General features: G+C 42.1%; 1 protein-coding gene across 1 annotated transcript in view; it reads left to right on the top strand.

Moving 5' to 3' along the window:
- Positions 1-23993, top strand: part of LOC126458032 (uncharacterized) — a gene marked incomplete at its 5' end in the record, with an annotated part of 169760 nt that overhangs the window by 128141 nt on the left and 17626 nt on the right. Inside the window, 7 exons of the mRNA XM_050094821.1 lie at positions 15670-15770; positions 16021-16137; positions 20442-20592; positions 21446-21607; positions 22610-22765; positions 23042-23137; positions 23226-23355. Coding sequence (XP_049950778.1) covers positions 15670-15770; positions 16021-16137; positions 20442-20592; positions 21446-21607; positions 22610-22765; positions 23042-23137; positions 23226-23355 — 913 coding nt within the window. The remainder of the gene's footprint in view (positions 1-15669; positions 15771-16020; positions 16138-20441; positions 20593-21445; positions 21608-22609; positions 22766-23041; positions 23138-23225; positions 23356-23993) is intronic.

Genomic DNA, 23993 nt, shown 5'->3' with positions numbered 1-23993 from the left:
TGCAAGACTAGCACTCTTGGAAGACAAGATATTGCGAAGAAATGGCTCAACCACAGCCTGGGGAGAAGTTTACAAGGTAGAAGAGGTACTGGCGGAAGTGAGGTTGTGAAAATGTGTCATGAGTCATGCTTGGGTAGCTCAGCCGGTAGAACACTTGCTCGCAAAAGGCAAAGGTCTCGAGTTCGACTCTCGGTCCGGCACCCAGTTTTCATCTGCCAGGAAGTTGGATTTTTTTTTTTTTTTCTTATTTCCGACAACGATAGCAATGAAAATCTCAGACTCAGCAACCAAATTCAGGCATCTTAACTACCTAGAAGGTTTTCTTTGTGACTTCGCGGTTGGTGGGAGGAGATGCGAGAACCTACAACCATACTCGTGAAGCACTCTTTGGAACTATCTTTTGGATTCTCGAACATCAGTTTGTCGTGTGAAGCCTGCAAACTAGGCAACCATACATACGCTTGGGATGTGACTGCTGCAGCTTCACCTGTGACCAGGGGTGTTGCTAAAATTAAGCGTTCACTTCAACACCTCGACAAGAATGAAACTGGTATCATTCCCTAGGAACTTAATTCATTTTTATTTCTCTCTTAAATACAGGTGGAAAATTTTTATTACAAAAGAATTTCTTGGTGTTAATTTTTTAATTATAAAATAAACTTCTCCTAGTAGAAGTGCGAACTTCCACAAGTCGTACTCTCTTAAGAGGCAAAAAGGGTATTTAAATAACGAATTAAACGTGAAGGTCGTTCCACAGTGCTCGAACCTCGTCATGTTCCCTCTTTTTTGTATCGAAGCAGCAGGTTGCTTTACAGTGACCACCATCGTCCAGCGTGCTCATGGCCTCAGCTAGTTTCTTCTTTTTGCTGAACTTACTGCAGTATTCGCCTTCGCGCATTTCAGTAAAATTCGTGCACTTTTAATTTATTTCCCCGCTTCGGAACCGATTGTCCGGTTGGACACATGAAAATCTACCATTCACCAGCTTTCTTTCTTTTTGTGTACAGGGTGTAACTAAATTCCTTTTACAGACTTCGAGGACAGGTTCCTTACACCAAAGCGAGAAAAAAAAAATCCAGAAACATGGGCTCTAAACTACATACCTCAAGAGCCATGAACACTTGTTAATCTTTGTTACTGTGAAACAGACCTCCTGAAACACATCTCTTCTACTGCAAGCTCTTTGCTTTTCATATTTTGGGAGGAGGTAATAAGACCTAAAAAAGGAAAAAAGTCCAGTAAACATGGGATCCAAAATGCATAACTTAAAAGCTATGAGCACTTGTTCAGCAGAAGGTATGCGTTTCAGAGTGGCGAAGATGAAAAAGTATTCACAGCTTTCAAGGTATGCCTTTTAGAGCACATCTTCATTGGACTTTTTTCTTTTTTTTGGTACATGCTACCTCCCAAAACATAGAAATCAAAGAGCTTGCAGTAGAAGAAATGTCTTGTCACAGTATCGAAGATGAACAAGTGCTCATAGCTCTTAAAGTATGCGTTTTACAGCCCATATTCACTAGACATTTGTTTCCCGTTCTGGTGAAAAGAACCTATCCTCAAAGTCTATTAATTACACCTTGTGTATAAGTTACATGTTGTGTATAAAATTCAGTCATGGAAAGGAGGAGGAGGAGGAGATTAGCGTTTAACGTCCCGTCGACAACGTCATCATTAGAGAGGGAGCACAAGCTCGGATTGGGGAAGAATACGGAAGTAAATCGCCCGTGCCCTTTCGAAGAAACCATCCCATCATTTGACATAAGCGATTTCGGGAAATCACGAAAAACCTAAATCAATATGGCCGGACGCCTGTTTGAACCGCCGTCCTCCCGAATGCTAGTCTTATTATTATTTAAATTCATTCTCAGAAGATTGTTTTGTCACGTTAACCGATGCGATTTCATAGGCCCCGTTGTCGAAAATGTCACATTTTACATCAGACGTTTTGGTAGACACCTCATATATCCGTTATGTGGTACATATCTGTGAGAAAACATATATGTATGCAGTTGAAGCTGTTTTGCTAGTACATGATGTATATCTGCAAAGAATTTCGGTAGCTATTTTAGACGGCATACAGCAGTGAAAGAGTTTTCATTATAGAAAGAAATGGAAACAGTGAGCGGAATTTACCGATAAAGTTTAGTTCGTATTGTCGTAGTTGTCTGTAGCTGGATCCGAATTGCAGATGTTTACGAAGTTTCGTCTACGCTGCGAGCTATGTCAGAAAAGGCAGTTGCTCTTGCAAAACATTCAGAGCCAAGTTACAATCCTTTGATTTATGGGCATGTGACATTCTCTTAAGCTTGTGCGTATGTAAGGCAAATTACGAGTTTGTCGTTCTAGATGTGCCTACTGTTCTGTAGATGGAAGTATAGATTTTTTCTGCTATTAAAGGAAAGCTTCTTCGTTTATTACGCCAACCGAAGCTTCTATGGACTCTTTGAATTATGCTGAAGTATTACTAGTATTCTTCTGTAGAAATTTTGTCCACCGGTTGACATCTTTTCTGATACTTACTATGCATCATTTATTTTCTTTCTGTTTCATTAGTTTGCCCCCTCTTCTTCTGTGGTAAGATACAGGCAAATCTTCGCTGCTGCAGTATACCGAAGTCAGATGACGAACTCGGGCTCCAGCATACGATTGCAATCACAGCATACCATGCAGGGCTCCTTCAGGGTAGGAAGCGAGATGGCAGCCCTTGTATCTTCCTCGGGCCCCTGTTGCCGCAGAAAGCCTTGTGTGATGGATGTTCACGCATTCACCGTGTGCCGAGCCGCCCTTCGTCTTCGTCGACGTATCCTAGAGCCTTGTCGCGACGCTGATTTTCGATACTGGAAAGTTTTCTTATTTCTGGCGAAGCCCTGCCTCTGAGCCTGTCGGAACGAAGGCAGGCAAAACAGCAGAGGGAGACCAGCCCCTGAACTCTGAATCTGCATACTAAAGACGAGCGGCTGCGATGTGACAGCAGAGGAGAACCCTGCGAATTTGGTGGTCACTTATCACTTCTTTAGCATAGGACGGGGAAAGCTGGGCACTTCATCTCGAAACGATAGTTCTTTCGGTGCGCAATTAGGTATAAATCATCTCCGACTTCCTCGTCCTATAGGAAAACCGTCCTTGCAGATCACACAGCAGAACTATCAGTAAGAACAATAGGACATTTGTCGTCATATTTTATAAGTTTTAGTGTGAAATTGAAGGTGGAGGGGGGGGGGGCGGCAGAAAAGAAAGGGAAGGGATTACTGATGTCAGTTGCGCAGTGGTTAACGCACTTGCCGGGTAATCAGGAGATCCCGGGTTCGCGCCCCGGTCCGGTACACGTTTCCACTCGTCGCTGCTGATCTCGCGTAATGTTCCGATGCTGCTAACATCGGCAATCCCTTTCCTTTCCTTTCTCCCTCCCCTCCCCTCCGCCCCCCCCCCCTCAGCCTTCAGTTTACTCTTTCCTTTCCCCCTCCCCTTCCCTCCCCCCACTCCTCAACCTTCAATTTACATATAAACTATTACAGCTGCGGATACCACGTGTTGTCTGATCTTTCGGGCATTTCATGTAATTTGGTGTGAAATGCCCCGTCAGTCCGAAAAGCTTCGAGACTGGATTACTTAAAAATAAGAGAAACGTTGAGATGGTGGTTTTAATTCTTCAGGTGTTCCACATAGTCTGACTCCACTTGAGTGTACTTGAGTATAACGATTGTCCATTCATGTGAAACTCTCAGAAAAGTCTTTCTCTGGATTATTCTTCAACTCCCACGTCACATTGGCTAAAATATCGATTGTGTCGTCAAAGCGGAGACCCTTCTTAGGAATTTCTGCATTTTATCGTTTGTTGTATATCCGTTTCGATAAATGGTTCAAATGGCTCTAAGCTCTATGGGAATGAATCATGAAGTCATCAGTCCCCCCAGACTTAGAAATACTTAAACTTAACTAACCTAAGGACAACACACGCATCCATGCCCGAGGCAGGATTCCTGCGACCGTAGCAGCAGTGCGGTTCCATACTTAAGCTATTTCAATAAAACTCAGTATTTTCAGTCATGAAGAATTTTTTTGCCAAAAAGGAGTTCTCCTTCTTTTGTAATTCAATCATGTCGCGACGGGAGTCAACGCATCGTTGTTTTTGTTCGGGAGTCAAGATGTGGGGAACAAATTTTGCTCGCCCTCTTTACTTCTGCGGAACATTCTGGAGAACGTGTGGTACAGATTTGCTCCATTGCGATATGCAGCACGTCCACTACTTAACATTGTCTGCTCACAACTGTCTGATCGAATGCACATCTGTTGTTTACACTTGTTAGTTCAAGCTGCCGTCGTAGTTACTGCGCTGACGTCGCTTATACGCCAGGAATGAAAAAAATCTGAGACCATTTTGGACGGAAAGTATACATCTGAAGCGAAGTGGGTTTATAGCGTTCGGTCCGGTTATCACATGAATGAATAATACTAATGAAAATTTAGACAGGAAAGAAGCGTGTATTTAAAGAATCAATTGACCATTGCTAACTTCTATTCATTCGTATTGATAGTATGGCGAATAGCTGACTGTGCTCATTTTAAGGGGCATGGGCAGGAGGCCCGTCTGTGCATCGTGTTATTAAAGTAACTGTACATAATACAACGCATATATTATGCAACAAATATTGTGGAAACATGGATTGCCGGCCGGTGCGGCCGAGCGGCTCTAGGCGCTTCAGCCTGGAACCGCGCGACCGGTACGGTCGCAGGTTCGAATCCTGCCTCGGACATGGATGTGCGTGTTGTCCTTAGGTTAGCTAGGTTTAAGTAGTTCTAAGTTCTAGGGGACTGATGACCTCAGATGTTAAGTCCCATAGTGTTCAGAGCCATTTGAACAATTTTTGAAACATGGATTAAACACGTTGAAGATGGTGTAAGCATTGTATTAAGTACTTTTTATCGTATCACGTTGCACATATCAGCCAATACAAGTATTTTCACAAAAATGATAAAGATCAAAATTCAAAGAGTTGGTAGCTTTTTAAAGATTTCGGTATTTTTCCTTAATTGAAGTACTATTCTTCAGATGCATAAGTATCTTGTACTACACACTTTCTAGAGTAGGCTACGTTCTTCCCCAGGGTTCAAGCTATATCCGTGTCAAATTTCATTTAATCGAAGTCGGTACAGCGGGTTAGTAGTGAAAACGTAACTGGCAGAGTTACAACTCTCAGTCCCCCAGCGGAGAAAATCTCCGATCTGGCCTGGAATCCAACCCGGGCCCCCCACATGGCATTCTGCCGGCAGTACTGACCATTCAACTACGAAGCTGTCCATTTATAATATGAGTATGGGTAAAACTTTCAATTAAAATATCTTTTCCGTGATCCGACTTGGTTGAAATAAAGCCTTTACCATGCCCCAAGCTGTGCTCAAGTTGAAACGTCCTGGTAGATTGAAACTGTGTGTCGGACCGAGAGTCGAACCCTTGATCCTTGCCATTCGCACGTAAGTGCTCTACCAACTGAGCTACCCAAGCACGACTCAGGACTGAACTTCCTCCAGTACCTTGTCTCCTACCATTCAAACTTCACAGAAGCTTCCAAGACTAGCACTAATGGAAGAAAGGATATTGCGCAGACATTGCTTAGTCACTGTCTGGGGAACGTTTACAGAATGAAATTTTCACTCTGCAGCGGAGTGTGTACTAACGTGAAACTTCCTGGCAGGTTAATTTACCTGTGAAAACTCCGTGAAATAAATTAGCGCGTTCAAACCAATAGGCATATACGATGGATTTAGATAAAACTGTAAATCACGATATCTTTTTTTTATGTGATCCGATTCTTATGAAATAAAACCTACACGATGCCCCAAGCTATGTTTAAATTACCTGTGAAAACCCCCTCAAAATTTGCCTAGTAACTGTAGAGATTAGCGTGTTGAAACAGAGAAATACATACGACTGCTTTAGACAAAACTTTAAATCTCTATATTTTTTCAGTGATCAAATACTGATGAACTAGATCATATACCTTGCTCCAAGCTATGCTCTAGCTACCTGCGAAAACCCCATGAAAATTCGTCTAGTAGTTTTGGTAAATGGAAATGCCGTGTGGCTAGGGCCTCCCGTCGGGTAGGCCGTTCGCCTGGTGCAATTCTTTGGAGTGGACGCCACTTTGGCGACTTGCGTGTGGATGGGGATGAAATGATGATGATAAAGACAACACAACACCCAGTCCCTGAGCGGACAAGATCTCCGACCCAGCCGGGAATCGAATACGGGCCGTTAGGTATGACATTCCGTCACGCTGACCACTCAGTTACCAGGGGCGGACAGTAGCTTTGGTGAAGCCTCTACAGACACAACAGTTTTACAGATTTATTATTACTATAGATTAGTAGAAGCTGCCGAAACGCACCGTGGCAAACTATTAAACGACAAACGTTATTAACCTTGACACAAGAAGCGAAGTGTGCTTTTGTATAAAAGTCTCGAGATAGTCATAAACTTCATCCAGACTCATAGAACGTGAGTAAATGTAAGTTTGAATTATCTGTGTTACCGCCCGCCCGTCTGTGTGTGTGTGTGTGTGTGTGTGTGTGTGTGTGTCCTTGAAACACCGCGTCTAGTTCGCGCATGCGCACCCAGAAGCACTGAGCTGCAAGCACATTTGCCCTGGAGCTACTTGCGGCGGCGGCGGCGGCCTTAGCGCCCACGGTCTGCAACGCACGAGCCTAGGAGCCTGGGAAGCGGGGTTGAGCCGGCTGGCACCTGCCACGCTGCATCCACCTTGAACCGTCCGCTTTACGAGCGCCCTTTACGAGTGTTTTGTCTGGCTGCGAGCGTTCACCCGCGCCGCGGGGCGAATCCTGCCAGGCGCAACAGAACGCCGCCGACGGCCTGCCAAGGAGGGGTTGGGGGGGGGGGGGGGGGGGGGGAGGGAGGCTGCGTTTTGGCGGCATCTTTCGTTCCGGAGGGCGCGCGAGACCGTTGGCGGCGTCACTCTTTGAAGAATGCGCGACCCGAACGAAAGGAAAGATTTCTGCCGGAAACACTCCGCCAGGCGACCCAACCAGTGCCATTATCTTCGGAAAGACATGCCAAAAAAAAAAAAAAAAAAAAAAACTGAACACTGGTCGGAATTTTGAGAGGAAGCCTTCACATTCCATGCTCTATCATAGCTTAAGTTGCTGAATTTTAACAAATCTCTAAAAGACAGTGTATTTCTGGAGGCGTCCCTACCCGGAGGTGCAATGGATACGGGCTCCAAGAGGAAGGACGGGGGTGGGGGAGGGAGGAGTGTACCCAATGGTAATATCAGCTGCGGGCGCCTATTTCGTACCCATACTCCTGCGATGGATAGACCACAGCTGGCCGCTGTGACCGAGCGGTTCTAGGCGCTTCAGTCTGGAACCGCGCTGCTGCTACGGTCGCAGGTTCGAATCTTGCCTCGGGCATGGATGTGTGGTGGTTCCTTAGGTTAGTTAGGTTTAGGGGACTGATGACCTTAGATGTTAAAAGTTCCATATTGCTTAGAGCCAGTTGATAGACCACAGCCTTCACTGTGTACTTTTCGTCGTCCAAATGCGATTTAACATTACACTGAGACACGCGAAGATACAATGTTTTGTTCAGGGGGAGAATAACCGTTGTTCCGTCTTGATTTGTCCTGACAAGGACACTCATAGATAAATTCTCTTGCAGAAGGTGTCAGTTCTTTCAACGTCATCTCCAAGTGTTACTGTGTAGCAGCAAATTCGTGGAAGAATTAAGTGGTATTAAGCCGTCAGATTCCAGCATCTAGGAATCACCCTGGATTGGTCCTTGACTTTCAAACAACAGTGTATTGAGTCACCTAAAAAACTTGCCTCAAAATTGAATCTACACTGTCCAGTCACATTAATGTGCCTACCTGTCAGATGTCTAGATACTCACCTTTTGCAGCCGGCCGCTACGGTCGCAGGTTCGAATCCTGCCTCGGGCACGGATGTGTGTGTGATCCTTAGGTTAGTTAGGTTTAAGTAGTTCTAAGTTCTAGGGGACTGATGACATTCAGCAGTTAAGTCCCTTTTGCAGCGAGACAAGCAGAGAGAGAGAGAGAGACATTGGGGTTCGGGGAGGTACCGACTGGGAGCAGCTGCACTAGTTTCCTCGGTTGGGGATCCATGGCGCGTGTAGCCCGTCGAGGTGGATCCACACATTCTTGATTGGGTTTAAATCCGGTGAGTCTGGTGGCCTGGGGAGTACAGTCAACTCATCCTGGTATTCTTCGTACCATGCACGTATACTGCGAGCTGTGGGACACGTTACGTTTTCCTGATGGTAGAACCCATCGAACCGAGGAAAAACATTCGCTCAGTTTTCGCACTGCGACAATAACTGCACTGTTACCCGCATCCCTCGACACGATTTGTATTACTCCACTGCTGGTGCTGCCACCTACCGTCTGTGAGTGGTTATTGTACGTTGAAACCGAACATACACGGTGGTTTCATTAATGTAACTGGACCATGTACATGGAAAGATTGCTGGAAGCGGTTGGGATGTGACGCCAATACTCTATGCTCTGCTGCTCTCGATCTTGGGTATTCTGGTGGTGGATATTGGACTCCTGTTGTGGGAAAACAACGCCCTCATAACAGAGACTGATGTGCAGCAGAATGAAGCCCTGAGCCGCGTGGTATTAGCCGAGCGGTCTCAGGCGCCGCTGTCATGGACTGTGCGGCTGGTCCTGGCGGAGGTTCGAGTCCTCCCTCGGGCATGGGTGTGTGTGTTTGTCCTTACGATAATTTCTGTTAAGTAGTGTGTAAGCTTAGGGACTGATGACCTTAGCAGTTAAGTCCCATAAGATTTCACTTCAGTGCTACTGATAGAACTACTTGTTATCATGCGAATCGGCAACCGTTATGGTCCGAGGGGCCAAATATTATGTGCTCGTTGGTAATGATAAATGGGTGAAAGGTGGGCAGAGGGATCTGTCGCCGTAGGAATCTGGACAGGCAAGCGAAAGACTGCGTGACACAATGCACTTTAAATAAATATATTTTATTCAACCCGTTGCTGACGAACTACTGCACTGTTGATAATCTGTGCCAGCCGTGGGTAGCTGTAAGCCGAGACCTGGCAAGGTTGTGCATCAGTGTACACTAAATGTTTGCCAGTAGATCTAGCTATCAACAACTCGGTGTAAAGCTCGGCATCAACTAGCAACGCGGAACTAATCTCGAACACAGGTGCCCAGATCTTATAATACTGTTCTGGCAGTCTTCTTGGTCGGCCCCTGAAGGTTCTTCATTTGTCAGTTCATACTGTTGATGGCAATGTTCAAAGCGACGGTCGCAGCGCCCACAGGAAACTTCATCGAGGCACCGGCTCCGGCAGTATCGATAAGCTACGATACTGCACTACTCCCATTCAGTGGTTACCTGTCCTGGGTAGTATTGCTCTGCGATGTCTGAGAAGGACGGCAGCTAAGTCAAACTTACTCCAGAAGATCACTTCTCAAACGAACTCTCCCTTGTACGACGGCCTACCAGGTCCACCAACAACACGTCTGAAATCGCGCAAACCAACCCGGGCTTATTTATAAGGTACCAGTTCTATTGGCATAAGATCCAAGTGAAGACAACGCTGGTACGAACGTCCACCCAACAACGGCAAATTTCGACAAAGAAGGTTGACGGATTCAATTAACTGCATCAAACATGGTCGAGGCTGAACGGGATTAGGAAGGGTCAACGGAGGGTTGGTTACACCTTGAAGAAGTGGGGTTTCCGTGCATATGTTGACTGCGACTGCGGAATAGAGGAGCAAACAATAGAGCATTCATGGGAGCTGTCACAGATTGTTGTTATATCTGCCTCCCCCCCCCCCTCCCAAGTCCTGACCCCGCTCCCAAAGTAAGAGCAGCGTGATCATGGACCCCAACCCTCTTGTATCCGCCCCGTGACGGACTTCCGAACCTGCTTATTCTACTCCATAACTGGAACGTTTCCGTTTTGCCGTATGGAAGCTAAAGCTTACACAGAAACTTGACAAAAAGTCGTTTTTGATGGAGACGGAAAGGTCGTTAAGCCTGCGAATTAACTGCGATGTGATTCGAACGCTTCCGATTCCCGGGGAGGGAACTCTCAATGCACAAAATAACACACCAGTCGTGGGAAATAGGTCGCCCCCTCAATAGAGCATTCGCGGGAGCTGTCACAGGTTGTTGTTATATCTGCCCCAGTGTCTGTGTTTTATCCTCTAAGAAGCCTGCGACGATGAACGCTTGTTAACAGGGTAAGCGGTGCATAGGCGCGCGCGAGGACAACGTCTTCCTCTGATGTCATGGCTCTTTCCTGCAGTACGAGCGTGGTGGCACAAAGAGTGCAGAGGGCTGCTTTTTTATTTGTCGCAGCTTGCTGACTCAACGTAGGCGGATACTGGAGATGTGGGACATGAGCCAAAAACTGCTTCGTTAAAAGTCTCGGCCGTCGTAATACAAGAAGATTGGTTCCCTTGTCCAGTAGAGAGCAGCTAATACTGATCTGTACCTAAAGACTGGAAAATTGCTCGAGTCACACCAGTAACCAAAAAGCCTATATCACTGACGTCGATTTGCAGTTGGATTTTGGAACATATACTGTATTCGAACATAATGAAGTACCTCGAAGAAAGCGATTTATTGACACATAGCCTGCACGGTTTCAGAAAATATCGCTCTTGTGAAACACAACTAGCTCTTTATACTCATGAAGTAATAAATTTTATTGACAGGGGATGTCAAATTGATTCCATATTTTTAGATTTCCAGAAGGCTTTCGACACCGTTCCTCACAAGCGTCTTTCAACCAAACTGCGTGCCTACGGAGTATCGCCTCAGTTGTGCGACTGGATTAGTGGTTTCCTGTCAGAAAGGTCACAGTTCGTGGTAATAGACGGTATGTCATCGAGTAAAACAAGTAATATCCGGTGTGCCCCAAGGAACTGTTATAGGCCCTCTATTGTTCCTGATCTATGTTAACGACATAGGAGACAATCTGAGTAGCCGTCTTAGATTGTTTGCAGATGATGCTGTTATTTACCGTCTTGTAAAGTCATCAGATGATCGAAACGACTTGCAAAATGATTTAGATATCTGTATGGTGCGAAAAGTGGCAATTGACCGTGAATAAGGAAATGTGTAAAGTTATTCACATGGGTACTAAAAGAAATCAGCTAAATTTCGATTACGCGATAAGCCACACAAATCTGAAGGGTATAAATTCAACTAAATACTTGGGGATTACAATTACAAAAAAAAAACTAAATTGGAACGATCACGTAGCTGATATTGTGGGTAGAGCAAACCAAAGACTGCGACTCATTGGCAGAACACTTAGAAGGTGCAACAGGTCTACCAAAGAGACTGCTTACACTACGCTTGTCCGCCCTATTATGGAGTATTGCTATGCGGTGCGCGATCCGCATCAGGTGGGACTGACGGATGACATCGAAAAAGTACAAAAAGGGCAGCTCGTTTTGCATTATCACGAAATACGGGAAATAGTGTCACAGACATGATACATGAATTGGAGTAGCAATCATTAAAACAAAGTCGTTTTTCGTTGCGACAGGATCTTCTCATAAAATGTCAATCATCAGTTTTCTCCTCCGATTGCTAAAACATTCTGTTGGCACCCACCTAGATAGGGAGAAATGATCATCACGATAAAATAAGAGAAATCAGGGCTCGCACAGAAAAATTTAAGTGCTCGTTTCTCCCGCGTGCCGTTCGATAGTGGAACGGTAGACAGACAGCTTCAAGGTGGTTCATTGAACTCTCTGCCAGGCACTTTATTTTGAATAGCAGAGTAATCACTTAGATGTAGATGTAGAATCTGTTTGAGTATTTTATCCTCTGAGTATGTTTGGTAGTGTACGAAGAAGTCAGCGGATCACTCAGCCTTCTTTAAGAGTGAAGGAGGAGGATATTAGTGTTTAACGTCCCGTCGACAACGAGGTCATTAGAGACGGGGCGCAAGCTCGGGTGAGGGAAGGATGGGGAAGGAAATCGGCCGTGCCCTTCCAAAGGAACCATCCCGGCATTTGCCTGAAGCGATTTAGGGAAACCACGGAAAACCTAAATCAGGATGGCCGGAGACGGGATTGAACCGTCGTCCTCCCGAATGCGAGTCCAGCGTGCTAACCACTGCGCCACCTCGCTCGGTTTTTAAGAGTGGTAAAAGGTTAATACCGCCTATAAAGTGAAAACAAATTTATTTTATTTACATATTTTAAAAAATGTAAGTGCAGTATACAGCTTATTAGGGGTGATGAAAAAGTCTCCGTTCGAAGGACGTACAGTCCAGAATCGGTATGTCTATCACGCGAAATCGCCGTGAGCATTGGGATAACCATCTCACCGACGCAACGGGTCGAAGATACGTATTTGGTAAAACACCGTGACCTGCTGTGTGATGAAGTCTGCAGCTGCGGGCTGCACATCTTGGTCCTACAGGACTCTTCGACCCTTCAAGGCCTTTTTCAAGGAACCGAAGGCGTGATAATCGCATAAGGAGAGACCAGGACTATAGAGCGTGCTCGAGTGCCTCCCTCTCGTGTTGGCGTAACTTCTGCCTTACATTTGCGGTACGGAGACGTGCGTTATGATGAAGCAGCAGCATCCAGACTCGACGAACCATTCCTCAACGGTAAGATATGCCGCCGCATACACATTCTTCACTCTACGACGGACGTCTACAGGTATTTGTCCTTCGGCAGTACGTTGATCCTGTTTGGACGAAGCATTTGGTAATAATGCCGCCATAGTACACATTTCCGCATCTACCGCCCGCGCGTCTCAAAGACACGAACGCCACACCAACCTCTTGCTTACATGTCGCTGCGTACAATAAAGTGCCAAAAGGCAAGGGATAGTGATACGCACGTATACAGATGGCGGTACCATTGGGTACACAAGGTATAAAAGGACAGAGCTGTCATAGATTGGGGCCATACGACAGGAATTAACAAACTCCGAACGCGGAGCGGCAGTTGGAGCTACATGGATGGGACATTCCATTTCAGAAATCGTTAGGGAAGTCAATATTCCGAGATCCACAGTGTCAGGAGTGTGCCGAGAATACCACATTGCACACGTTACCCCTCATCACGGACAATGCAGTGACCGACGGCCTTCACTTAACGACAGAGAGCAGGGGACTTTGCGTAGAGTTGTCAGTGCTAACAGACAAGCAACACTGCTTGCAATAACGCAGAAGTCAATGTATCCATTAGGACAATGCTGCGAAATTTGACGTTAATGGGCTATGACAGCAGACGACCGACGCGAGTGCCTTCGCTAACAGCACAACATCGGCCTTCAACGCCTCTACCGGCCCGTTGCACCCTAGACGGTTGGAAAACCGTGGCTGTTCAGATGAGTCTCTGTTTCACTTGGTAAAAGCTTATGGTAGGTTCGAGTGTGGAAGACCCCAAGAAACCATGGCATGCAAGCTGATGGTGGCTCCATAATGGTGTGGGCTGTGTTTACATGGAATGGACTGGGGTCTCCGGTCCATCTGAATCACTCATTGTCTGGAAATGGTTATGTTCGGCTGCTTGGCGACCATTTACAGCCATTCATGGACTTCATGTTCCCAAACAACGATGGAATTTTTGTGGATGACTAGACGCCTTTTCACTGGGCCACAAAAGTTGTTCGCGATTGGTTTGAAGAACATTTTGGACAGTTAAAACGAATTGTTTAGCCATCCAGATGCCCGATATGAACCGCTCGAACATTTGTGGGACACAATCGAGACGTCAGTTCGTGCACAAAAATCTGCACCGGCAATACTTTCGCAATTATTGAGGGCTGTAGACGCAGCATGGCTCAATATGTCTGCACTACGCCGTGAAAAAGAAAGTCCAACATGATACTAGGAGGAATCGCACGACTTTTGTCACCTCAGTGTACCTACTCGCATCGAGGTCGCACTACGTTACATATACGCTGCAGCAACGCCCTCAAACTGAAACTTTTTGACCGCCTCTTATACCTCCCCCCCCCCCCTTTAGTATCACCGCTGTCTGCAGGGATTAAATGTCATCAACATTCAACTCAGCAACAAATAAAATTACGGATCTGACACTAATATAAGTGTCTTTGATTATTTTGACATGGTATCCCATCCCACACCCGAGGGTGCAATGGGTGTCTTAAACGCTACGGTATCTCTTTCCAGCGAGGAAGCCATTATGTACAAAGTTTGATTAAAATGGCTCTGAGCACTATGGGGCTTAACAATTGAGTTCATCAGTCCCCTAGACTTAGAACTACTGAAATCTAACTAACCAAAGGACAGCACATACATCCATGCCCGAGGCAGGATTCGAACCTGCGACCGTAGCAGCAGCGCGGTTCCGGACTAAAGCGCCTAGAACCGCTCGGTCACACCGGCCGGCACAAAGTTTGATTGAAATTGCTCCAGGTGTTTTAGAGTTAGGCTATCAGGTCATTACTTTACCAACTTCACTCGATAATTTGGTTACGTGTATATAATTAGGTTACGTGTATAAAATGGCACAACTTAACCAGAGGTAGGGTTCAGTTGATAGGACACAACCTGAGACTTCAAGCAATAGTTAATTTGGTAACGGATAAAAATACGGGGGGCGGTAAAATTGTAGAGGGTAATCAAAGATTCGGCTACGTAAAGCAGCTTCAAATGGATGTAGGATGCGGTAGTTATGCGGAGATGAAGAGGCCGGCACAGAGTAGACTAACGTGGAGAACTGCATCAAACCATTCCACTCCGAATGAGATGCTGTCCTGAGTGACACTAGGAATTGTGTGGTAAAACTATTGGTAAACTAAAGCGGAATTATGAACTGTCATATTAAAGTTTTAACTGTTTTTCTGCTGAAACTCCATCATCTCATACCAGAGCTACCTTCTTTCACACAAAACAGCATATATTTTTCGACTATGTTTAGTGACAGTACAGCCTGTATAGGAAACTCTTATTACCATAATCTTATGCCACACGGGGTGATTCAGCTGTCGTTACCACTGGGTATTCTACGATCTACAACGGCTTCAGATACCACGTGCAAGGTTTTCTTCTTCACTCGCTCACTAAGCCCAAAGTATCTGTCCTACTGAAAAAGTTGACAGGACCTTTTTGTAAGAAATTCTATATAGTTAAATTTTGTAATAGGATACGTTTTCGCTAGAGGCTGCAGATCTCGAAGTTTTTCAAGGAAACGTTAAATTTCCAGCAAAAAGGTGCTGTTCATTTTTTCTGTAGAACTAACAGTTTGCGTGTAGCGAGCGAGAGAACATGAAAATAATGCACGAGGTTTATGAATGCGTTGTGGGTTGCATAAAACCGATCGGTAGCGGCAGATGGATCACCCTATATAACATTTCCTTACTTTTGACTTCATTGACTAAATTTAACATTCATTCATTTTCTCGGTGCTTGTGGCGACCTGTTTGATTATAAGATGGCATTAAGAGCTTCCCTACTTTTAAAAACGATTGCGTGTTTGATTATAAGCTGGTGTTAATAGCTTCTGTACCTTTACAAACAATTGAATTTACACGTACACTCCCAGATTCAATTGTGACGCGTGTGCACCATACTTGTGTACAAATTTATTCGGCTGTGTAAGCTGTACATAAATGTTTCAGTTGGCGCTGTGGCGCTAATAGGGTAAAAATGTTTCTGCAGGGTTACCTGGAAAAATGGCGGTCCAGCCCAGACTGTCCTCTGACTGAGAAACAGCTCGAAGACTTGTTCAACAACATTGAGGAAATATACATGTTCAACAGGTGAGTGATATTGCACAAACATACTTAATTCACATTTTTAGTGATGTGTATTTGTATCTATATCCAGAATTTAACAGACTAGGGACAACAGCCTCACTTTATGAAACAAGTACCGGTATACGTGACTCATTTCATTCCGTTACGAAAAGTAAAGTATACTAAACTACTGTGCTCTCGATAATCTAAGGCACTGTTACTGTACCAGTACTGCAAATCTTTCCTTATATGCCAATGTTTCTCATTTTTGCAGAGGGTTTCTTGAGGAACTAGAGCAGTGTGGATTGGATCCTGTGAAGGTGGCGCGCTGCTTTGTACGGAAAAATGCAGGTTTTTCCATCTACACTCAATACTGCACGAATTATCCAAGGTAAACCCCTTATCTTTAAACGATTGTGACACTATACCGTACTTCAGAATTCAGATTAATATGTACGTAAATACAATCTTCATTCACAAAAACAGCTCGGTTTTACATGGTGCTCAATGAAATTTCGTATCCTGTGAAGGCATCTCCGGGTGCCGTGATTTTTACAGCATTTCTAAGAGACTTCTGTTACTGCAAAACAGCTGTAGATGGAAGGCTCTGTTGTTTCAAAACTTGTCATTTGTTGTTTTCTAAACAGTGGCCGTTGACAAACTAGTAGAGTATTTCTGGTTTGTGTATAGCACAGAACAAAATATAAAAGTGCATCCACACTATACCTTTTTGTGTTCTTCTTTGCGCGTGCGCATTAATTTTCAACAGCGCAACTACGCATGCGCATTTGTGCATGTATAATTTCCTGGAAACAGAAGCCGCGCGTAAGGGGCCTTCGGCGGGAATCTTTGCGATTTTTAGTAGACGATAGGAAGCTGGGTCCCATATGTGTTTGATAGTGTAGTCTGTTGAGGTTACGCTGTAAAGCGATTCTTTGTAATAACGTCTGTTGACTCCAAAGGAAGCACGCTCAAGTTTGTGAACAAAGGAAGTTATGAGGTGTGTGTAGCTCCTCAACAAAGTGCAAAGATATTTAGCAACTGTTACAGGTGGTTTTTGTTAAAACTTACAGGCAGTCTCGTAATGTAAATGGACACACACACACACACACACACACACACACACACACACACACACAGGTTTAACTTTGACAGTTTCGGAGCCAGTGGCTCTTCTGACAGACAATGTGGAATGCTGCTTGCGAAGATTATTTGAATAAAAGTCCGAGGTATATTGACCTGAGCGTCACGTGACGGATAAAAAGTCCCCGATCATATTTTTGTAAAGAATAAGATACCGCATCTTTCAAAGAAGGAAAACTGTGGACGAATATTCACGCTATGGTGACTTAAAAGCACAACAACTGAGGAGCCTGACATGTGAACAAAGGAAGTTATGAGGTGTGTGTAGCTCCTCAACAAAGTAGTTACTGAAAATAGAAATGAATTACACTGATGATGCAAAAAGACACGAAACTGAAAAACGCAACCTCCGTTCTAATGGATTCTGGCGTCCATGAAATTTCCAAATTTGTCGAGTCTGAGGATGTTAATCTACATATCATATTTCATGATTAAATTACATATGACGCATTAAAAGTAAATGAACCCTCATATAACGACTAAGAACTTCTCTTAATTATTTCTCAGTTTCAGGAATAATCACTTTTATTTTGTATTTATTCGTGTTCCCTTGATCCAGTATTGAGAACTGCATGAACGAATCATAATTATGTATGAGAACAATATTTACAGATGATACTAGATACAAATTGTAGTATTATGTAGGAGCAAAATATGCTAATAGCTTACGCGTTTCTTACAGTGAAAAGAGCTACAAAACATTCAAATAATAAATTAAAATTATTCCACATCACAAGCTATAAGTTTCATAGAATTGAAATGATTTGTTTTGAAATGAGGACTACATAATTCAAACAAATACATAGCTACTAGGTAACAAAAGTTTATTGCTAGCCTTATCGCTGCAGTTTACCAAGAAGAAAATCTCGTTGTAGCCTCCTCATGAAATTTGCAGACAAAACGTTGTCATCACTTTGTATTTCTCGTACCTCTGTTGTTTATATACTTTACCTACATTGCTTTTGCGTTTGTTTTTTTTTCTGTCGCATTATCATCACAATAAAGTAACACAAGCTCCCAGGCAAAGGCTGGGGTTCATAGCAGACTGCTTATTCAATAAAGCAACGTGTGGATACGAGAACGCCCATCCGTTCATGTGTTTTTTCCACAAATTTTTCTGCATGCTCTTTTATTTTTGGCCGTCTGCTATTGGCAACGTGAGGACATACCTTGTTACGATACGGAATCGAACGACAGCAGCGCTCCAAGTGGCGTGGCAGTCAACTTTGAATACCAGAAAATATGACGCGAGTATCCGTGTCCGTAATTCAAGTACACGATTCAGATGACAATATGTTTAGTTATTCTTTATGGGTCGACGTCGTAAAAAAAAGTAACGTGCGTGTCTAGAATCAAAAAGGTTTTCATGGCATTTCAAATCAATATATTCGATAAATCTCAATAAAAAGTAGGATTAACTTTTCGTAACAGAGATTCACAGTCACGTAAAATTTTGTAAATGATATCATGGTCGGCTTTTGACTGTAAATTAATTTATTTGTAGAACCCATTATTGAAATTTCGACAGTGTGGCAGTTATGACGTCGAAATAATTCCACCATACCATATGTCAAAATCTAAAAGTCATTTGACAGGACTGGACATAAAAGCTTGTTTCATCAAAACCTTGTATCCCTCATATGATTTCTTGCGTGAAATGCACTATTTGAACTGCATGGTAGCATTATTCTGCTTGATTTTTGCTCACATCCATTAGATTGTTTGAAGTAAATTTTTTTTTTTGTGTGTGTGTGTGTGCGGGGGGGGAGGGGGGGACTGACTCGCACTTGCCAACAAATCCATGCATGAACTGCCTCATTTAAACCTTCATTTGGCACACGCAAAAATATTGTGATGGACAAAATGTTAAATTACTTAAAGTAGATGTATATGGTCATGTGAACAATTTTACATGCATTGTTGCAAAATACAGCACATCATCTGCAAGTATCACTGCCCACAAAAGATGCAAGAGTGCTACAATAAAAGTACTACAATGTTGTTCCTGTGCCTGAAAAAATTGTTGCATTTTGCAGTACTGCATGTGAAAAAAATTCATTTTTGGTACAAAGCACAGCACAGTTTTACATTTTCCTCAATTTACAGTCAACTGTCCCTGAGGGGACCATATCGTACATCATTCAGCAGCTCAGAAGCTGCTGTTATCTTCTTCTTCTTCTTTTTGTTCTTCTGCTTCTGGTCTTGTCATCCATCAAATATTCAAAGCCAGGTTTCCTCTTCCCAAGAAAGATAAGTCCTTTTGCCATGACCCAGGTAAGAATTTGCTAAAACATTTGTATAGTAACTCACCTTCAGCATTTCCTCTTTCCATTTACAAACAGTTTTTGTTGCACAACAAACAGCAGCAGCACAAAATTGAAAGAAACTGCAATATGACCTTGCACAATGTCTCCTAAAGCTGCACATTATTCTGAAACTTTTCACCAGAGACAACAGAGTGTAGCTGTATATGAGAGCTTAAACATTACTGGCATGTACCATTACCCATCCAAGGATGAAACTTGAAGCATGTAATAGAAAACAGTGTGCAAATTTGATGTTGCTTGAGACAAACATTGCCAAATAAAGGGTTAACTGTGTTGTGTTTTACTTAATTTCATTTGCATACATTTTTTGTACTTCTCACATTTACTGGAGAGTTTCACATTAGCAGCTTCCGACAGAATTGTCATTTTTACTACAGAGTATATTCATTGGCAAGAACCAAAATCATTCAAAGAAGATTTGCATAGTCATTCCATTACAAGATGCAATAAAGTTGAATACCAGTTCTGTCAAATGTTCTCCATTAAATGAGAGCATGTTAGAGAAAGGAAAGGATGGGAACAAACATAAAGTAGAATACAAGCAAAATATTCACATTGCATTTAAATTGAGCAGTTCCCACATGGATTCTTAGGCAGGAGCAAATGTACATGAGTCCACATAACACCATGTGACAAAACTAGCTTTTGTTTTATATGAAGCAAAAGAAAGTATGGAGTTGTTTACAGCATACAATATAACATATAAAGTAAAAATCAAACAGAATATGTGCAGCATACAAAGAGTGAAAAACACTGCAGCAGTTGTAATCATGAACACACTGCAATGAAATCAGCTTCTGTTTACTGTGAGATGAAAAAAAGAAGATGATGGACTGACAACCTTGTAGTGCCCCAAGTTACCCGGCACCTAACTAAGGTTGTGTTACTGGATTCGCTATATGAGTTTCAACTCCCATTGTCACAGTGTACAGTGAATGTTTAAAGAAATAGTGTTTTGAAAGGAAATGGAAACTTCATGTGTATATTTTCACCAAATGATTTTTTGTAAAGGTCTAACTTGACAACAATGCCTCGAATCACTTTGTTCAACTTCTGGTAATTGATTACCTTTATGTTGTCATGATATGGAAATGCAAAAAGTAAGCTGCATATAGGCCTATGTCATAATTTTAATACCCATATTTCTGTTTAGAAATTTCTGGTTGTTATAAAATTAAAAGCAATTCCTTGTTTGTACTGAAATTAAAATTTAATTATTTTGCAGAACTGTGTCACTTCTGACTGAACTCATGCGCCAGGAGGACATAGTGAGGTTATTTAGAGAGAGACAGGCATCTCTACAGCACACCTTGCCACTAGGTTCCTATCTGCTGAAGCCTGTACAAAGGATATTGAAGTACCACCTTCTGCTTCAGGTAAAAGAAATATGCTTTCTATTGACCATCAGTGCTATTGGTAATGGTTATAATGGTTATTGTCTGTGCTAATCTTTTTACTCTTTGTAGATATTATGTTTTAATTTCCACCAATATTTTAATTCTATGTGTCACATTCTAAACTATGTGGTACATTTGTCTTGAACAAGAGGAAAGGGGGAGGACATTAGTGTTAGTACAGATGATTTAGATATTCTCCTTTTGTGTAATACAACATTGTAGTAAGCGTCCAAGTCACTCTCTTCCATAAACTGGAGGAATTCTAGAAAAGTTCACCCCATTCTGATGCATTGCATACTTCCACCTCTGTGTGGATGTGCATCTGGTGGATAAGTTTGATTTTAAAATAGAATCCTAAGTTATTGTAGAGTCTGCTGCAGACTTAGACTGGTACAGATATAATAGAAATGCTTCAAGGTGTAAGTAGAATAAAGTAGTGTGTGCATTTAAAGGAAGGCTTTCACATGTAAGAATTAATAGTGATGCACTAGGTTGTCTCATTTATAACATGAAATATTTTGAACCTAAGTACTCAGTGAACAAACTGTACAGTATCAAAAAGTATGACACATGTAAATTTCTTTTTACCAGAAAGTTGTTCAACTTTATAGGTCTTAACATTGGAGCTGATTTCATGTGCTTCATTTTTATACAGTGCATATCAGTAGTAATTAGTAGCAGATTCTCTCTCTCTCTCTCTCTCTCTCTCTCTCTCACACACACAAACACACACACACACACACACACACACACACACACACACACACAAAATAACTGTAGTGTTCACATTTAGATTATGCAAATCTTAATATATAACAATTTTACATTACAGAATATAGTGAAGCATTATGTTTATGAAGCAGAAGGTTACAGCGATATTGTAGATGCCCTCTCAACAATGACAGGCATCGCTCATCATATCAATAATATGAAGAGACGTCATGAACATGCAGTACGAGTGCAAGAGATTCAGAGTTTACTGTACGGCTGGGAGGTGTGTAGAAATTAGTGTAGTACATTCTTATATCTACTTGTCTCTTTGTAAATTAACAGTGTGGTTAAGCACATAATACTTAAAAATTTAATCCTGGTCTTAATTCTTTATTTAGTTACCTACGTTTAGGAGTTAAAAATATTGTGGAAGGTGTACTGTGAGGAGAGATTGCATGTACACAACTTAGTCAAATCATAATTAAATTTTGCAAATTAATTTTACTACCCCTAATATGCTAACAATATTTGTGATTTCTCCTTGTTACCAGCTGTTTTCACAGCTATGCACCATGTACCATTCCTGTAACTAACTACTGTCAAAACTTCAATATAAAGTGAAATAATAATGTTCAAACCTGTACACCCACATTTTCATGACAGAATCATGAAGAGAAACTAAAAAATTAATAATCTTAATTAATAAACATTATTAACTGGTTATTGTTTTGACATAGTTTATGTATATTTATGATGGTCAATGACTATTTGTAACTTAACACAGCATATTGGAGGTCAGCCATTTATGAATTCAAGAAGTAAAACAACAACAGCCATTAATATAAAAGAACACAGTAATTTATAGTATTTTTGATTTCATGTGACTTCTGTCAATTGGCCCCACCCTGAAGAGTCTTTACACACAGACTCAAATCTTATACTACCTGTAAAAGCCCTTTTCGTCATCGATACACTATTTATTGTGTCTTCAGCAGTCTCATGCCAGTAATTACTGCAAGTCTCTTCATCTACTCTGTGGATTAAAAGTAATTACCGTTCTCCCAATTTCTTGTTTCATATGAGTTTGAAACATGCTTCTCCAATGGTAAGGCAGTGAAGTTTGATTCAGATTCAGTTGTAATTGTGCTACAAACTGTTCTTTACCATCATGACTACAAGAACAAGAGAGCATCAGAATAAAAACAGGAACTTCAGCAAAGCTACTAGGCTTGCTTGATGTCTGTAGTTGGGAGACTGAAGTGTTGCTTTTGTAATTTGTTTGCAGGGTGAAGATCTTACAACATTTGGTGAGCTCTGTGCTGAAGGTGCATTTAGGATGTATGGCGCAAAAGCGATGAGACATGCATTTTTGTTTGATAAAATGTTACTCATCACCAAGAAGAAAGAAGAGGGTATACTTGGATATAAAACACACATAATGGTTAGTATGGGAATATACTAAGGTGTTTTGCGCAGTTATTTCCATAAATTACCACAGACATCATGAATGTTTTCACTCTTGTTTTACGTAGAAAAGATTGCATCTTTAAACTTCCAGTTTGTGCCGACTGAACATAGTTACTATAGCATATAAGGCATTCAATACCACCATTTTATTCTGCAGTCCTTTCCTTTCCACAAAACAATTCTGGACAATAAAATTAACAGTAATGTTATTTGAAGACAAAACTGAAAAGCATTCATCATTGTTTTGCAGTGTTCCAATCTCATGTTGATAGAGAGTGTTCCTGGTGAACCATTTAGCTTTCATGTGATACCTTTCGACAACCCAAGACTGCAGTATACTCTACAGGTGTGTATAATCACACGATTGTTCCATTTGTATTTGCTTGAACAATATCAGCTCTTGTAAATATATAATTATGAAATCACCTTTTTAGGCCCGCAATCTGGAGCAGAAAAGAGAATGGACAATGCAGCTCAAACGTGTAATCTTAGAAAATTATAATGCTGTCATTCCATCACATGCCAGGCAGCTTGTAATGGAACTAGGTCAGAACAGAACAGATGGTAAGTATTATAAAGATGTGTACTAAATAATGTTTGCTAATTCAGTTTATTTATGCTGGAGAAGTGGTTTACAACATTGCTCGTTTACAAGTTTGTGTTACAGTCTTAAGCATTGTTTTAAGCCAAGCTGAAACAAACTCAGCACAGATAGTGGAATTAACTTTGCTTTTAAGAGGTACATGGAAAGACAAAGTCACTAGCAGCATCCATGTTTGAGAATAAAAGAACTGTCAATTTGGATAAATTATTATGCCGACCTTTCCTTCTGTTACCAAAGCACAGCGCACATTTTGTACCAGCACTGATTATTTGCCTCAATGCCAAGTGGTGTTCTGCTTTTCAATGATTGTTGACTTTTCATCTAGGACTTTCGATTATCGTAATTTGATTTTAGTTAATTTTGGATTTCACAAATCGTATTGCTACAGAAGATTAAAAAGGTTATAGAGACACAAAATACAGAAATCACTTGGAATTGTGTTGTTCAGAACTGTGAGAAGAGAGTAATTAGTAGAAAATTAAAAGCAGAAAGGAAAGAAAAAAGTATCCACGGAGTCTGGATCAATAATGGAGGGATGCTGATACACCAAAACTATAAAGCAGTTAAGCGAACAGGTCACAACAAACACCTTATATTC

Source organism: Schistocerca serialis, chromosome 2, assembly GCF_023864345.2.
Source record: "Schistocerca serialis cubense isolate TAMUIC-IGC-003099 chromosome 2, iqSchSeri2.2, whole genome shotgun sequence".
NCBI classification, from domain to species: Eukaryota; Metazoa; Arthropoda; class Insecta; order Orthoptera; family Acrididae; genus Schistocerca; species Schistocerca serialis.
The sequence above is the reverse complement of the archived record's forward strand: the minus strand, read 5'-3'. Positions and strand labels throughout refer to the sequence as shown.